Below are 18,130 nucleotides of genomic sequence, written 5' to 3' on the forward strand. Positions count from 1 at the left end.
AATGGAGTCATGAGTTGCTTTCTCTGTCATGTACACACACAACTGTAAGTGATCCCTGTATTAGGGAAAGTTCATTTAATATGACAAGGGGGGGGGGGGGGGGGGGATGAAGATATTGAAACTCGAAGCTTGAAATTTTAGCAGCCCCCCTCGCTAGCGGTTCAATTTTTTACGAGCCCCCTCCTTGGTAGTTGAAAAAATTTCAGAGCCCCCCCCCCCCCCTCCTCCTTCAATTCCTTTGCTCCCCTGAAAAAAAATCGCTAGACTGTATTAAATATATTTACCGTTATTGTCTTCAATGGTTTATAGTATGACAAACTTGAGATACAGTTGTGATACAATTTTCTAAAGCATTTTTGGGATAAACAAGAGTGTAATAATTACTGGGACTACATTTGTTATATCTGTAAACCACGTGATATAGCTGAGTTGCACAGGTCATTAAATTGTTGAGTTGAAAACCATCCGATCTGTATGATGATGTCATGTGTTGGTTTTGAAGTATACAAATTTTCGGAGCCCCCCCTCCTAGCGCAACAATTTTTTCAGAGCCCCCCCTTCGGGTGTCTAAAAATTTTCGGAGCCCCCCCTCAATATCTTCATCCCCCCCCCCCTTGTCATATTAAATGAACTTTCCCTTAGTATATAAAATATATATTGGCAAAATATTAGCAATCCATCCTGAATAACCTGAATGTATCAAATCTGCCATATACAGCCTTAGACAAGGCAACAACTATCTCAGCCCGTTTACATGGGAGTTGCCCCCTCTTGAATGCTTTCTTCCTGGTAATTTTTTAAATGATTACGGTGGTGTATTTCGTATCAAGGCAGTGTTGCTCAAGCGCTACTCTGCGAGCCGGTCCCCGCCCGACGCCCCGCCCACACCCTTGTTTTTCGTCAAGTAACTTCCGGTCAGCAGGCAAAATGGTCACGCATGCTCAATTGGAAGATGTTATGACTGTGAAGGAAAGAGGTGAAGTCATCAAAAATCGACGAAGACAGCAAAATGTTTTCCTATTTTCCCATAAAGGGTTCCTTATAATGAAGGAAGAGAGTGTCATAAAGAGCGCCTGATGCATTTAGAAAACAAAGATGGCGAAAATGTATGATTTATGTCGCTGTTCCCTCGGGCATAGCCATCGGAAATCCTGCATTTCTCCCACAAAGATACTCAGCAGTTTTTGTGCAGACTGAGCAATACGTCTCGAATTTATCTAATATCGACCACACGGGAAGACGCAGGGGAGGCAAAGTCAAGATGCTACACGTATTTCATGTGGACTTGGGAACGGTATACACTTTTGAGATGGAGCTCGCAATGGAAAGGTAAAATCATTCTTGAAATATTCAGAATATGAAAGTGTGTAATTCATGTAAACTTGTTTGGTTCTGCTTGCCCTAGCTAGAAAGCTTATCTACGTAAAACTTTGCGAATACAGATTATAAACAATGTTTCTTTCTTTGAATTGTGTGAATATTTCAGTTGACGCACAAATGTATTAATAGGTGGTTTGTTTATGAAAGTTAATTTTAGAACAAGTGCGAGCTATGAATTGATACTGTAGACGTTAATATTTTAGTTTCGTCAATTATTTAACTCCACTTTTCTTAATTGGTTTATTATTGTTGACAACTATAAATAATTCTGTGAACATTTTTGGCAAAGCATACGTTTTGTACAAAAATTTTGTTCTTTCAGTTGTGGTTTAATTTTGTTTCACTTGTAGCTTTGTACTTTCCTTCGACTCAGACCATCACCATTATTTAAGATTAAAAAAAATAAAACCCTTTTCCAAAATATCTGAATGTCAATTCATCCACCAGCGAGGCATTTACATGGAAATCAATCTAGAGAAGTTGGATAGTGTGGCTTAAAGGGTTTTAAAACATAAACATTCACCTAGTGTACTTGCTGTCTTTAACAGTGTCCAGTTACTTATGAGCACAGTAGCCTCTGTGACTGGAATCCCTGAGGATAAGCAAGTACTGTTGATATCCAGTGGTGAAGCACTTGATCCATCAGAGAGAGTTTGTAGCTACAGCAGTGCTGGAACTGTAAGTAAACTGCAATTCAGTGGTGTTACAGTCAACCTCTTTTAGAGATGCCAGCCTCTGGAAATCTAAAATCTGGAGACTCTTTCTTTTGCATTACCCCCCTGAATATCAACGATTGACCCCCCTGACCCCGACCCCCCCCCCCCCATAAGCACAATTCGATCTAGTCCCTAATCTTACATGAGGTACAGACCATCACAATTAGCTTTTATGAACGTAATGGCGAAATAATCTTTTTCAGTGATGACATACATGCGAAAATGCCCCAGAAACCAAACTTTGAATCAACGAAAATTTGAATTTTGGGAGAAAATGGGATCAATTCGAAATTAAAGCACAGAAAAGCTCATTTGGTGACCTGCACAGGAGTCCGGGAGATTGTTATCATATCCGGGAGATTCCCGGACAATCCGGGAGAGTTAGCATGTACACTCTTTATAAGATGAACACCTCCCTTAAGTGGTAGTTGGCTCCTACCTTTTTCAGCCAGTTTCTTTGGCTATCAATATATCGTGGACACCTTCCAGGGTTTGTACTGTTCCTTGAAGCCCTCGAACTTATTTTTTATTTCAAGGGTACTTAAATAACCTTAAAAAGGAGAATTTCTGCTTAAAGTGGGTTAAAAGCTGTATCCCATAAAAGATCTCACATGTGGGTAGGCCCATTAGTCAGTAGATGTTATTTTTGATGTCATCTGTAGGCAAAGGAAAGGGCTCTGAAATAATATTGTTATGGCTGTCTGTGCCTTGGATACAGTGAAAAGTGAAGACAGTTCTGGGGGATGATTGGGACCTGTTTTTCTCTTTGGAGTTTAGGACTCATGGCTAGGTGGCCAGAGTTTGCTAGCCCTAGGAGCAACTATTATCTCATAAAAACAAGGGATGCAGCAATTTAGTTGATGTGTATCGAAGATCTTACTTATGTTACTTTTTCCTCTATCTGTGAAGAAAAGAATCAAAACCCTGGTGTACATGTTTTTACAAGTGTTTCTGGTTAATACCATCTCCATTTTTTAAGAAAAAGGTTAGGTGACTCACTTGTGGATGAAAATCAAAAATATATTCTTAATCTATTTTTCTAACAGGACACCAACCCAATATTCCTGTTCAGTAAATCCACTATTGAGTCCCCTGTACCTCCATCACCTAGCCTTAACCTGGGATCTGGTGAGTACTTCATGTATGTTATTTCTACAGTGTATGTTATGGTGGAATTTTTACTAATTTTTCTTTTAATACAGAGGTTTTAATTTGTGCATGTGCTAATTCCAACCCTTCAGTCACACCCCCACCTGCACTTGCAAACTAGGACAAAGAAACCTGGGTTAAAATTTAACCCAGGGTTAATGCTAATCGGCCTTGGAACAACTGGGTCCAGGCCAATTAAATTCAAGTTCAATTTTTTTAACCTAGGTTGATTCTCAATTTCCTTTGTCTCTTAGCCCTAATCCATGAATAGTTAGGGCTAGGAGACAAAGGAAATTGAGAATCAACCGAGGTTAAAAAATATTAAACTGAGTTTAACTTTGACCTGTAACATTTACACCATAACTGGATAGCTTTTTGAGCCGACATAAATAAAGCACTATCTGGTTCAGTATATATGTGAACACAACAGGCTCACAGAACTGGAACAAGTTGTTTCTGTGTAATGTGAACACAAGTAGTAATTTATGAGATTATAGTAGTTTGTAGGTACATTTTTATTGGTTATATTGATAAAATTATTATTGTGAAGGCAGCGTGGCTGAGTGGTCAGCACGTCGGACTCGCAGTCCAGTGGTCCCGGGTTCGAATCCCGCTCTGGTCACTGGCTGGATTTGTTCTCGGTCGTCCCGAGTTCAAATTCTGGCCACGCTTGTAAATAGCCAACTGATTGCCTCCTGCCTGTTGGGGTTTTAAATCATGTTATGTTGTATTTGAATTATTTGTTTTCTAAGTATTTACTGATTGTAAAGCACTTTGGATCACTAAGAGAAAGGTGCTATAATTTATAGGTGTATATTATTATTATTATTGTACTACATTAATTTTTGTTCCTTGCAGAAGCCAATTTAAAGGAGCAAGTTGAAAAGTCCTTTAATCTGCCACCAACTTATGAGACTGTTGTATCTAGAGCTCAGCTAGCAACTGTAAGTGATCTACATGTAAACAATAACATTATGATGGCATTCTACTGTGTAAGCAGAAATGTTACCTCTGGAAAGGAAATGAGAGGGCCAGGAGGAGGCTCTTGATGTTGATAAAATTCTTGTGAAAGGGTAAAGAAGACTGAGTACCCAGACGTGCATTATATAAACGTCCTGTCCCTTAACAATATTTGCGAAATGCTTTAGAATTAGTGCCTGGAGTGCTTATTTAATTTTGGTTGTTGAACGAAGGCAATTATTTGAATGCGGCTCCTTGTGTTGTTCTTGAAATTTCAGCTACAATATAGCATTGTCCTTGTTTCAACTGAAAAAATAATTAATTATAGGAAAAAAACTGAGAAGTTAACTCTTATCATTTCTAAAATTTTATTTTAGGACTTCCATTCACTAGCAGTGGAGATTGCAGATAACTGTGAAAACCTTGTGTGCGAACAAAAACTGCAACAGAAAGGATGGGCAGCAGTTGTGGCAAACTTAGAGACCATCGCGAGGTACTGCTGCATGGTAGACAAAGAGTGTTTTCTTAAAATAATATTGTGCTTTAGTGCTCTTTTCAAAACCATGCAAACTTTGAAGTTCAAAAGCCACGTAAAGTTTTTGCTCTTTGCTGTCCTCAAACATCTTTGTGGACCTCTTAGGAAACAGAAGTTTACTTCTACGAGCTCAAAAGTTCATGGTTTGTGATTTGTGATTGGCGAATTTTGATCTATTTTATCTTGTTCTGTGTTTCAAGGAATTACTTGTGTATGATTGACAGCAGCAAAAAATGTGCTATATTGTAAGCTGGCTTTTGAATATTGTATTTTCTTTACTGCAACAGTGAGTTTAGGTCAAGATCAAGCAGTGTTCATCAAATCTACACGGAATTTCTTGATTCAAGGACAAGATACATAGAGCTTTTAGACAGGTACATCTATTTTTCAAATTTTTTTCAAGGGAATCCTTTGACAGGAGTTGATGAAATGACATTGGTATGTTCATTGATCTTGATACTCCAAATCCTTTACAAAATCAGCATGCAAAGAAAGTCGTGTCCTATAGCCAGGGGTTAGTGTTCTTAACTTGTCTGACGAGCAAGTGCTGTTTTTGGGGGCAATTCAAATGACAGAATAATTGTAATCAATCCTGCCAATCAAAAAGGGTTTTGGGGCTAGTTGAAATGACTTGCGGACTAGCACATGCTAACTACAGCTTGCCTGAATGGCAGGCTGTAAAACTGACTTTCTTTGCACCCTGAAAATCCAGATGTCATAAAGAACAAAAACATATTGATGATGAAGATATTAAAGACTGTTCATGGTCTACATAATTGTAAGGTCTTTGAAAATCTATTTGAGGCAAAGGTAAAATAAATCTGGAGAATTTTTTCCATTCCAGTGAGTTGCAACCCTGGATGCTGTCTCGATAAAAGAAAACCACTAATTAAAAACATTTAGGCTTTATTTTATTTAGCCTGTGTCTCAGAGGGGGAATTTAACGTCAGTTAATAACGTCTGCGAAGCAGCACTGAAATCCTTGTTTTGGGACCCCCTCGGACTCAACAAAGTGCGTTTCAAATTTCTTTTCATCCTAATTGGCAAATAGGCAATTGGTTTTTTAACAGGCCAATCATGGTGGGTACCCAATCCAGGTACACAGGTGGGGGCCTCGAACAAGGATTTTGGCGCTGTTTCGCAGACAGACAAGTTAGCAGGGTTTAGTTTCATCTGTGGCGCAGGCTTGATTTGATTTTGTTCATAGTTTGTTTGGAATACTTCCTCCCTTTTAGGTTCAAGCAGATGCTGCCATTGTTAGCCAGAGTACCTGTTTTACCTTGCCTAATCTCTAGACAGCTGTTTAAGGATAGGCTGCCAGGTGGATTTAGTCTTTTAGACTGGATTAGTGCACAGGTAACCCATGCTCAGCTGAGTGTTTGTTCTTTGTACCGGTGAAAGCCTTCATAATTCCTTAGAGGGGGCATGTGAGACTAGACGTCGAAAGAGTTACAGGATATTTAACAATAATATTCCTCGAACCCGAATGGGCTCAGAGTCAATAGCTCGTGAGGCCAAGGCCATAAGGGCAAGAGGAATAATTATTGTTTTAGTAAAATCCAACTAGTTGGTCAAAAATATCAAGACAAAACAACTTTAGCTTGCAAAACATGATTCAACCACCATTGTTTTGGTTTTCAAAGCCGGTGCTTTTCGCTACTAATGGGCTATAATGTATAGCCTAGTCATAGCTCAACCAATCAGAACGCAGCATTGATAAAAGTCCACTAGTTGGATTTACCTAAATAATTTATTATTGTGGATATAAATTTTTTTAAAGAAATATTTATATACTTTGAGTACAAATAAATGAAGTGTATGGAGTTGTTGTGAATAAAAGTTAATTATTTTGGTTAGGATAACAAGAACAGTCTCCAGGATATGGTTAAACAGTGTATCGAGGCAGTTGAGCAGGTAAACAGAAAAAAAAAATGGAAAAGGGATCTTTATTTTGATCTTTTTTTAAAGAGGAGATTTTCAGCATAATTTCGAATGGTGATGTGTTCAGAATCTTGTGTTCAAAGATTTCAAATACATTGTACAATACTTGGTGAAAAAAGAAGGCAACTTGAAGTGAAATCTTGAAGCTTTTAAGAATTAACATGTATTGTACTGTCGTTTATGTTGTTAGTAATGTTGAAATCTGAGTGTACTTACTGTGGTATCCTTAATTTTTCAGTTTGATGAATCTCATCTCAGTGAAATCACTGGGGAAGTAAATCAAGTTTTAGGTAAGTGCTTCTAAGGATCTTTTTAACATTGTACTTCATTCAAATCTTTTTCCATCATTCTCTATTGCTCCACCTGCCCTCAGCTGTCAGATGGCACCTAAACATGTGTTGCATCTTACATACAAAATACAGGTTCCTCTAAAAGGCGTAAACCCCGGGGGTGGGGGTAACCCCCATATATGAGCTATACAGGTATGTGCTGCTTAACAGGGTACATGTACATGCTTTTTGCCTCTCTGGCTCTGGGACAGAGTTTAAAAATTACCCTTTATGTTTGAAAAGAGGGATAGATTAATTTACCTCACTTTGACTCTGGAACAAGGTTAGTTTTTTCCCTATGATGCCTGATTATTCCCAATCAAGCATGTATATATACATGTATATAGGTGAAAAAAACTGCACTTCCCTTGTTTTTCATCACTCAGCCAGCCATATGAACAGGCTTTCTATTTTTACAATATTATGGTCTGTAACAGGGTTGTGAATTCATCTGGAAAAGGACCAGAATGTCAATGACTCAACAGACCCCATAAGAAAAAAAAATGGGATTATTCACTTCCAGTCCCCAGACATTAACCATCCTGTGTGTGGCCAAGTGGTTAACACTTCGAGCTCCGGATCTGAAGGTCTAGGGTTCTAGGGTTTCAGCCTCACCTGTTGCGCTGTTTCCTTAGACAGGGAACTTTACTCCACTTTTTCTCTTTTCACCTTGGTGTATAAATGGGTACTAGCGACATACTGGTGGGGGCAGGGTGGGGGGGGGGGGGGGGACCCTGCAATGGACTAGGATCCCATCCAAGGGAGAATAGCAATACTCCTAGACATGCTTCATACTAAGGAAACCAGGGTAAGGTCCTGCCATTTGGGCCTTTGGATCATGTGTGCCTTCACCTTACCCTTTTACCTTTGGTTATAAAGATATTAGAAGGTCTTTGTCTCCTGGGACACTTAATCAAGGTATAATTATGTCAGTTGACATGTTTTAATCTTTTCAAATCAGAATCTCTTGACAACACTAACATGAAAGAGATAAAAGGATTGGATGAAAGACTAGCCGGACTTCAGCAGCTTCTTCAGAATGTTCAGACCTTGACACAGTCACAGGCAGATATGGCTCAGGGTTTTCAACAGAACCAAGCCCGAGCGCAGAATATTGGTGACCCCTCAGTGCTTCCTGATCTTTGTGCAAGTCACCAGAAACAGCTTATGATGCTGATGAAGAATCATTCACATTTGAGGTGAGCTCAGTGTATTCCAATAGGCTTCGATGAAGTCCATGCAGTCACAGTGTGCAAAAAAAGTCATGTCCGGCTTATGCACCATTCTCAGCATTTCTTGTATCTTCACCATACTAAGACTTCCGAAACTGTTGCACATTTTGCGTGAATTCACAAGCGTGGCTAATTTTGCTCAAGATAGCGTCGGCTGAAAAGTTGACCTTTCGCTTTTTGGACGCCATCTTGGAAGGGCCTGGGAACAACAACACACAAAATGCTACTACAGTACAACCCACTTATAACAACCTGCCTTTTTTATTTTTTATACTGCGTAACTACGAGTGGTAGAACCGTAGTTTCAAAAATCTACCTCTATCATAAAACGTGCCTCTCATGATCCGGCTCACTAGTAAATTATGTTCTCAACTTGCCCATTGGGTTGATCTCAAGAGAGCTGGGTAACATCTGTAGAAAGCTTTTTGTGTTGTTATTAGTTCTACCAAGACAATTCTTTTGATGAAAAGTGTCTTTTTTATTCAAGGGATGTGAGGAAAAGATGTGCAAGAGCCAAAGATGAACTGTCTACTAATCTCCACACTAGACTAAGGTATTATTAAAATATTATGTTTGAAGAGTTGAGAACTAGTACTTAGCATGTACATGGTATTCTTTAAAATTACGTGATATGGAATATCTGTTCAAAATTAAAGGGCCTCATGAAAATAAATTCAGGTGTAGAACTATCTGAACTTCAAACAGCTCAGCCAGCGCAGCCCTTATAACTTGTCGTCGGTGATTCTTATTTAATTACGACCACCTGCATATGTGTAAGAATTGTGTTACAACTGTTTGACTGTGTGCCTATAGTTTTCCATTCTTCATATGAAATAAAAATTTACTTGGCTTTACAGGTGGATTATGTATGTGGAAAAGAAAATATGTGACTGTGACGGCACTGTAATAATGTACCATGAAAATATCAGAAGAATCAAAAGAAGGTAAGTATTAGTAGAACAGTTTAAATGACTCACAAGACTGTGCAAAATCTACATTCAGTTGACAGTTTCTAACATTTCTCGTTTTTAGAGTCAAGTTTACGGCAAATGGCAACTGTGAATTGCACCATGTCACCAAGTTTTCCTTTAACTTATGCTTTACTGTTCATTACTTCTACTCCAAAATTAGTAGCTTCAAGTTAGTTTTGTCTTATTGTGATACTATTGTTTTGGACTGTTTTTAGCTGCACTTGTTCTATTTTTAAAAATTCTCAATTTGAATGCGACGTTTGCCGATTGCCTTAAACATCACTCCAAATCTCTCTATAATTATTATCATAATTATGTGTACAAATCATGCTGTACAGGCACATACTACAAAATCATCTTGTTCAGTTTTTATCTTAGTTATTATTATTCTATGGATAATGTTTCAGGCTGGAAATTATTGAACAGGTAAATGAAGCACCTCGAATTTACATCTTAGCGGTGGCTGAAGTGGTCAGAAGGAGATCTTTTTCCTCACAGTTTCAAAAGGTACAGAATGCAGTTGGTTTTATAGGTCGATAATCTGAGTTAAATATCATCAACTGATGTTACTCAACGTAGGTTGACTGTAATGGTGACCTCTGCACAGGTTTTAAATACATCAGTTACTCAAACTTCAGTCCTATATTCAGGAGTACACTTACCCAGCTGAACATATTCCACCTACCAGGTCTTTTGAAATGAGTAGCTCAGACTGGGCTTAAACCATTTTAGAATGTACAATGTATGTATATGGTTACAACTGCCTCAGAACTTACAGAGGCCCTTCCTTGAATTAACTTTCCAAACAAGTTGTTTAGAGTCTGTCCTCTTAAATCTGGAAGATATTGCACTGTTAATAGGAAAAGCTTATAATATGTAACTTTGTTTCTTTTTTCTGCATAGTGGGCAAGTAAGTTATGTGAGGTATCCGTCCAGGCAAGATCAGAGGAAACTGCAAGGAGAGAGGAGTTTGATTTGCAGTTTGGTAATAATTATTATCAACTGAAACTATTATGCATGTGTTTATTCTCTTGGTTAACCTCTATTTATAAAGTCGGTCAAGGACCCACCAGTTTCCATGTAATTTTCAAGTTCGTGAAAGGACATTTTTCAGAGTTCTTTTTTTAGGTAGTGGAGGAGAAGCTGCACTTAACATGTTTTTTGAGAGGGTTTTAATTAATAGAAGCTGAAAAAAATAGATGTAATTTATGTAATATGGAAGAAACAACTGAAGATAACTTGTGTTCCTGTAAATGATGCTTAGCATCATTATAAAATAAGGACCCTTTTAGCCTCAGTATTTTTCTACAAAACATAGAAAAAACCAAAGAGTAAAAGCTGTGGACAATGCATGAGTTGAAGATCCCAATGAAAAGTCCAGACAATTTTAAACTTAAAGGAAAAAAATCAGCCTTAAATTTACACAAATGTACCATTGGTTCTGTTTGCCTTGAGGCATTTAAATAATTATCTGATGTTATTTATTAATATAATGGGAGTTATATAAATTATTATTCACTGATATGACTACCTTTTTTATTTTCCTTTAGGGCAGCACTTCTTGCAGAATCTTTTTGGTGGTCTGGGTGACAGACCTTCTAAATTTCCTGAAAAACCTCCAAGACCCTTTGATGAACAACTCCCCATCATTACAGAAAGAGATTTTCAAGAACTACAGGAACAGATCCCAGAATTAGCTGCTTACTTGGAGACCAGCTCTGTTAGTGTCTGTATGAAAGATGAAACTGGCAAAGAAAGTTGCCTACAAATGGAAGAACTTGAAAGTCTAAACACTAGATCTCAGTTGCGGGGTTTGTTAGAACGCAGAACTAGTGATGGTGTGGGAGACCAGAAAACTGAATCATTTGCGGAAATGTCTTCATCTGAAAAGGCTACACAAATGAGTTTGGATGCTTCCACAAAAGTTGAATGGTCTTGCGAGAAAGAGGAAAAAACTCCTGTACAAGAACTGCAAGGAAATCAGTTCTATTCTACCATAGGCATACCAGTTGTTAGCGAAGTGACAAATGTGGGAAAAGATCATATTAGAGAAGAGACTTCACAGTGTGCAGATGATGATAAAACCAAGGAGCGGAAAAAAAGTAGTAGTGATAGTGCCTCTGAAAAAAGCTCCGGTCTAGATGAAGATAGTGATTCGGTTTTCAGATCAGCACATGAAGACTATGTGACTGTATTTGGTGCAGATTTGGCTGTCAATGTGAATGCAAACGATCTCCGCCCTGATATTCAACCAATAGGGGTGCTTCAGGAGGATTGCACGGCACTTCTTGATGATGCTAGTCAGACAACAACCCTGGCTAGTTCTGGTTCTCAAAGTTTAACTGATCACAGCACTCAAACAGAGCATAGCTCTGATAGTAATTTGCTGATAACAGAGTCTGGCTCACAAGAGTCTTGTGGGAAAGGATCCCTAGACGTTGAACGTGTTGAGAGAACTGATCAGCCCATGGTGAATGAAATGGTTGAAAGATTAAAACATGCAGAGGAGAAGTTAAGGACTACTCAAGAATCTTTAGAAAGTGTTTTTTCTCAGAGAGAGAAACTTCATCATGTGAATGTGAAAGTTAGAGATTGTCTCAAGCAAGAGTTTGAGGTTTTTCGTCAGTGTCTTAATGAATGTAAGAAACTTCTAATAGACTTGGAATCAAAGATAAAAGAGGATGTTTTGATTGCTGTTGCTAGTGTACAGCAAAAGGGAGATTTTTTTAGGGAAAATGTTAGTGGAATTGTAAGCAGAAGAACTAGAGACGAATTTGAGAAAGAACTTGCACAATTCAGTTCACAATTTGAACAAGAGAGAAGTACTTTCCAAGAGGTGAAATCAGAACTTGAGATGCAGAAAAGTAAACTTTTGGAAGAGCTTAAACAATTACAAACTGAAAAGGAAACAACTGAATCTTTGCACAAAGAGGAAATGCAAAAACTGAGTTTGGTTTTGAATGAGTACAAATCCAAACTCGATGAGCATGAGGGAGCTGCACAGAAACTTCAGGAGAGTAAATCACGTTATGAGGAAGATCAACAAATAAGGTTTAATGCTATAATGATGAAACTGAAGCGAGAGAAAGAGAGTGCCTTGTTTCAAGCACAGGAAAAGATTAAGGAGCTAACTCAATGTGTACAGGAACACGAGGAAAATTTAAAATCCATCATGATGGAAAAGGAGAAGGTAACAGGAGAATATGAACAGGCACATGGTGCTTTCCTTGCACGGGAGCAAGAACTTTTGGCAGGTAAAATTTAAATTTTCACTTTCAAATGGTAGCGTGGGTTCTATTTGTGTCCCCTTCACAGGCACGTGATCTTACAAGCAGGGCTTCTGATATTTCGCGCGGTCGCGGACCCGCGAAATTCAGGTATTTCCGCGAAATCCCGCGAAATTTTCCAAAAAACGCGAAATACCGCGAAATCCGCCAGAAATATTTCCAAATATATGTCGGCAAAACATATTTAATACTTATCTTGGTTATTAGACCGGTTTTATTCACCCCAAACGTCCAAAATTAGCTTGAACCTTCGTCACTACAACGAGTAAACAACGTTGCGAAAAACTGGGCACTAACCATAATGTTAATAGCTTTAACATTCGCTCATTTAATCGAGCAAATTGTTGAAAGAACAAATGATTATCCCTGTTAAAAAAAAAAAAAGTTCACCAACGCTGGTCATATCGACGCAAAATTGATCGATTTTAGCGAAATTTGCCAATAAAACCCCAGCGAAATCGGCTGTTTTTTTTATACTGATTGTTTCTTGGTGAGGTTCCCCCCCCCCCGAAATTTCCTGTGAAATCGGCCGATTTTCCAAAGAATTTGCCCCTGAAAATCCTTCGAAAATTGACTTTTTTCCGCTAAAATCTCGCGAAATGGGCCAATTTTTCTGCGAATTTTGACTTTTCTCCCGCGAAAATCGCCCGAAATCGGCCGATTGTTCCGCGAATTTTGACTTTTTTCCCGCGAATTCGGCCGATTTTTCCGTGAATTTGCCCCTGAAAATCCCGCGAAATTTTGCTTTTTTTCCGCGAAATATCAGAAGCCCTGTACAAGGGGTACTTACCAGTTGCTTATGGGAAAACCAGAAATTCTGGTTAGAAAATAATTAAATGATTCCCGCCATTCCATTCAAGACGCTTCAGAAAATATGGTCTATGAATAGACGATATTCGTATTCCCTGACGGCCCTGGGACGAGAGACTTCACAGCATGATTGCGAGGTGAAAGCGGGGACCTTTTTGGCAAAAACACAAACAAACATTGGTTAGTCGCGGCTGAATTGCTGCAAAACGATAGAAATCAGCAAAAAACTGCAAGATTTGAAAGCTGAAACCTTACGGGTAAGCTAAAGGGATATCTGTTTCAAAAAACAAAACTGTGGGAAGACCTGGTCGTACTAACAGCAAAAGTTAAAAAGCCACGAAGCCAATAGAGTACTAAAGTGTGACGTCATAAAAATGAAATTTCTGAAATTATGGGATTTGTCAGGATATTCTGAAAGAACAATGTCCAAGAGGCCTACTTGCCAAAAATGAGCATTTGGGGGCAAATTGTCTCTGAGATCGTAGCCCAGTTATGCTTACAAAACTCCATACAAACCCTTTTAAATTTCTCTTGGGTCGACCCAAAAAAAAATTAGAAGGGTTTGTATGGAGTTTTCTGAGTATAACTGGGCTACGATCTCAGAGACAATTTGCCCCCAAATGCTCATTTTTGGCAAGTAGGCCTCTTGGACATTGTTCTTTCAGAATATCCTGACAAATCCCATAATTTCAGAAATTTCATTTTTATGACGTCATCACTTTAGTACTCTATAAGAAGAAACAAGAAGTAATCAAGAAAATGGTCTATTGTGTCAAAATGTCAATACTCGAATCCTTTTTATATAATTTTCTTCTTCTTATAATTTATTATTTTTCTCTTGTGTGTATCTGTAGTGTGGAGTTTAAACTGCTCAGTATTATTGTCTGTACCAAACTCTGTGTTCAACTGCGTGCACGTTTTTGTACTCTCGCACAGTTGTTATCGAAGATAATGTAACGTAAACTTAAAAATAAACTTTACCTAGTCATCTTTTTTCAAACCGGTTGAACTTCCTTAAAATGCACATGGACTGTGTGCAGAACGCTAAGCCCTGTCCTGATAAGTAATTATCCACTGAATGAGTCGTTTGGTTTACTTCAAATACACATTCAAGATTTTGCATATGCTCTGTTAGAAAATTTCAACTGCAAAGTAGGTGTGATAACATCACGGTTAACTTTATCGCAGGCTTTCGACAATTACGTCCATTTCAATGAAAGATATTCTTCAAAAAGTTTAAAGGACACTGAAAATTACAATTAAACTGGGTTCGGGGATTTTGAGAACATCTCTGTTTATATTAAATTATAAACTCGCTCACCAAGCACTCTTCTCATCAATATAATTATGGTTAGGATCGCTGTTTTTCTTAGTAATAATGAGCACATCTTCCTTTTGTTGTTTGAAATAATGACCTCTCAAGTATGTAAGCCCTTCGGAACTTTACAATGTTAAAAATTTTCCTTAAATTCGGCAAACTCAGCCGCAGTTTTCTCATTATTTGTTTGTCCTCTGGGGAGAAGGTCCCCGCATGAGCCTCGCATTCATGATCAAGGCCTACTCTTCCCAGGACTGTCGGAGAATACAAATACTGTCTATTAAGGCAATGCATTTTTCTACTCTTTTTGATCTGTTCAGCTAATTTAGATACTTATGCTTTGTTGTGGGTCATGCTCCCATTATGGCAACTTTTATAGTTTCACATTTATGCACAAGATTTCCCCCAGGTGTTTTGTGTAAATGGTAAGCATCCCAGATTTTTGTAATGACCTTGGCTGGTTGTCTTAGTTGGGGTTGGATCCTGAGCCTTGCAGTGCAGCATTCCAGCTGAGCTAAGTGGGAGTCAGTTAAGGACAATTTGACACTTTGGTTCTAACTTTCATTGAATTTTGGTTGTCAGCTCTTCAGGAAAGAGAATCAAAGCTTCAAGAAAGTGAAATTCTAATGCAGAAAAAACAGGCAGAATTCATGGAGCAGATTGAACAAGAGAAAGCGTCGACACTAGCACTTCTGCAAGTTGAGCGACAAATGTGGGAAGCAAAGAGAAACAAGCAAGCTGTAGGAAAAGAACAGGAACCTGAGTAAGGGAACTCTTTTGCAAAGTCTTTAATATGCTTCCTTGTTTATTTTGAATTGGGGTTGCTCTTGCCTTCTCTTATTATTTGAAGATTGGCTGCTATGTTGTCTGATCTTGTGTATCTGTTATAGGTCGAATGAGATTTCAGGTTAATTTTGACTCAACTCAACTAAATTTTTTGATTTTTTTCTCGTAGTCTTAGAAATTGAGAGGCAACCTAGGTTAAAAAGTGTAAACCTGAAATCAAATGACCTGTAACATGTCTTTCCTTTCGGAAACTCAATTCCACTGTCCCTATTAATAATGCTCTCATGGTCTTCTGTGGATGACCTTTTAATGCTACGAGAGTAACAGTGATGTTCTCAGCCAATAAACTCAACCTAACCCTGAGGCAGATGATACTGGTCAAAATTGAATTCAGGTTAAAATTTTCTAACCTAGGTTGATTCTCAATTTCCAGCTAGGTGGTATTCTTAACCTTGTTTTGTTTATTTCAGTTATTTGTTTCTGTCCTAATTTGCGGGTTACATAGATAAGCTACTGGGTTACCACTATAAAGTCATTTTTTTAAAAATTTATTTCAATCCTCAATTTTTATATTAATTTTACTGACATTGCATTTGACTCTGCAGGTGTGCTACTGATGCAGTTCTGGAGGACAACTATCAACAGAGGATTAAACTCTTGGAAGAGGTGAAAAAGGTTTCTAGGTTTCTGCCACAGGTTAGAGAAGAGAGGTCTACTAAAGTTTGAGTTTGGATGAGCATTATTTTGGAAGGAAACAAATTAGACAGAGACAAAAAAACAGTTACCTTCAGATTGAACCTCTGTAGTATGGTATCCATGGGACCAAGAGAACTAATTACATAGAGGTGTTTTTCATATCGTGGACGGAGGTGACTTGAGGAGAAGTGTTGCTATACTTAACTGTTCCTTGAGCCCAAATGGGCTCTGAGTCAATAGCCCATGAGGCTGAAGGCTGAATGGGCTATTGACTCAGAGGATATGAGAGTGAGAGGAATAATTATTGTTTAAGTAAAATCGAACAAGTTGGTCAAAAAATTAATATTGAGACAAAACAACTTTAGCTAGCAAAACGTGATTCACCTGCCATTGTGTTGGTTTTCAAAGCCAGCGCTTTTCACTACTAGTGGGCTATAACATATAGCCTAGTAGTTGCTCAACCAATCACAATGCAGCATTGATGATAGACCACTAGTTGGATTTTACTAACAACTCATATTTTGTGGCTTTAATAGGAAAACAGGAGACTCACTGAAAGGCTATCAGGACAAACTGGTATGTTATAGTAATACTCTGGAGCAGTATCTTTTTATCATACAGTAGGGAAAATTGTTTTGTTTTGAGCTTGATTATGATTGTGTGTGAAAAAAACTAAAACAGCAGTCAGACAGGATTACAGGGCTGTATATGAACGTGATTGGTTTTCAAACAGACACGAACATAGTTATGCAGCTTTTGGTTGGATAAGTGAATGGTCACAAAACACATTCCCAGCTCATGAAAGATTGCTAATTGCTAATTTTTAATTTTCCAACAACATAAACTGGACTACCTGCTGGAAAATATTATTATTGAACTTGGTGCTTTTCCCATCTTGTGCTTGTCTTTGGTGCTTGGAAATCATTCTCTTGGTTTGTTATTAATTTTGGCAGTGAGTTCTAATTTGCAAACCATATTCATGTAGTATCAATAATATTTTGTACGTAAAGGTGAGCAGCAGATGCCTACAGTGAATATATGTGAGTAGCTAATGCACTAGTTGTTTTCTACATGTGTAGAAACATTGTATGATTTGCATGTTAATGTTTATTCCCGTGGCTCAACAGGTGGGGATAGTTCTGTTGAGGATGGCGGAGAACTGCAACAAGTAAGACCTACTTAAGCAATAGAAAAAGTTTTCCACGTTTGCATAGCCTGATATAAACACGAGAGGGGTTGGGAGAATGCGAGACCATTATGCAAACGCAAGACGAAGTCGAGGGTTTGCATAACTGTCGAGAATTCTCGCGCGCACGCGTAATCAGTTCTTAATTGTTTTGCAAAAATATGCTATTCAAAATATGGATTTTTCTCGCTTAAACTGTCAGCTTAAGCGAAAAAAAAATTGACACACCTTCTTTGTAACGATTTTCCAAGTTTCAGCCGACGGAGGAATGGGTAAATAAAGTAAACTTGTCGAGTTTTGAACTTGAAAACTTTTTCAAATTTGTGCTTGCATGACTAGCGCGCGAAAAGCAATTAAAACATCTTGATGCCACAACCATGTTTACATACTCTCATGCAAACATTCCTCTCGGCCAATCGGAGCGCATGTACTATCTTATTTATTTTATAAAATGTTATACCATAGTTTATACTAGTCATTGGTTGTTAAATTTGTTGATGCCCCAAGTCATATGGCTTTGAAGGGATGTGGACTCAAAAGGATGAGTTCATTGCAAGGTAAATACAGAATAGAACGTTTGTGTGTTGATCAGTGGATAGTTGTGCTTCCTCCAGCAATTTCTCATTTTGTGGTTTTTACTTTCCCAGATGTCATCCGTTACAACCTGGACAGTTTTTTTTTTTTCAGCAGCATCTAGCTGGAGTTTTGAAAATGTTAACTGTGCTTAATTCCTTGTGGCTCAATCTCTTTTGTTGTTTAAAAAATCGCAAATTTAAGATTGTTTACTTCCAAGCACTTTTCCTTCTGTGGTGTGATTTTCAGGCTTGCCATGCC

At 38.1% G+C, this 18,130-nt stretch overlaps 1 protein-coding gene across 2 annotated transcripts in view; it reads left to right on the top strand.

The window, feature by feature from the left end:
* Positions 1-955: 955 nt before the first annotated feature.
* Positions 956-18,130, top strand: part of LOC140953554 (uncharacterized) — a 22,861-nt gene continuing 5,686 nt past the window's right edge. The window contains exons 1-19 of one of the 2 annotated variants that reach the window (XM_073402961.1): positions 956-1,329; positions 1,929-2,058; positions 3,143-3,224; positions 4,104-4,189; positions 4,583-4,698; positions 5,028-5,114; positions 5,976-6,096; positions 6,598-6,654; positions 6,920-6,971; positions 7,972-8,209; positions 8,730-8,795; positions 9,100-9,186; positions 9,621-9,720; positions 10,117-10,198; positions 10,764-12,467; positions 15,211-15,391; positions 16,020-16,110; positions 16,647-16,686; positions 17,238-17,278. In XM_073402961.1, the coding sequence (XP_073259062.1) occupies positions 1,109-1,329; positions 1,929-2,058; positions 3,143-3,224; positions 4,104-4,189; positions 4,583-4,698; positions 5,028-5,114; positions 5,976-6,096; positions 6,598-6,654; positions 6,920-6,971; positions 7,972-8,209; positions 8,730-8,795; positions 9,100-9,186; positions 9,621-9,720; positions 10,117-10,198; positions 10,764-12,467; positions 15,211-15,391; positions 16,020-16,110; positions 16,647-16,686; positions 17,238-17,278 (3,582 nt within the window). In that variant the 5' untranslated portion in view covers positions 956-1,108. The remainder of the gene's footprint in view (positions 1,330-1,928; positions 2,059-3,142; positions 3,225-4,103; positions 4,190-4,582; positions 4,699-5,027; positions 5,115-5,975; positions 6,097-6,597; positions 6,655-6,919; positions 6,972-7,971; positions 8,210-8,729; positions 8,796-9,099; positions 9,187-9,620; positions 9,721-10,116; positions 10,199-10,763; positions 12,468-15,210; positions 15,392-16,019; positions 16,111-16,646; positions 16,687-17,237; positions 17,279-18,130) is intronic. The other variant, XM_073402962.1, reaches the window with a different exon arrangement.

Source organism: Porites lutea, chromosome 12, assembly GCF_958299795.1.
Source record: "Porites lutea chromosome 12, jaPorLute2.1, whole genome shotgun sequence".
Classification (NCBI taxonomy): domain Eukaryota; kingdom Metazoa; phylum Cnidaria; class Anthozoa; order Scleractinia; family Poritidae; genus Porites; species Porites lutea.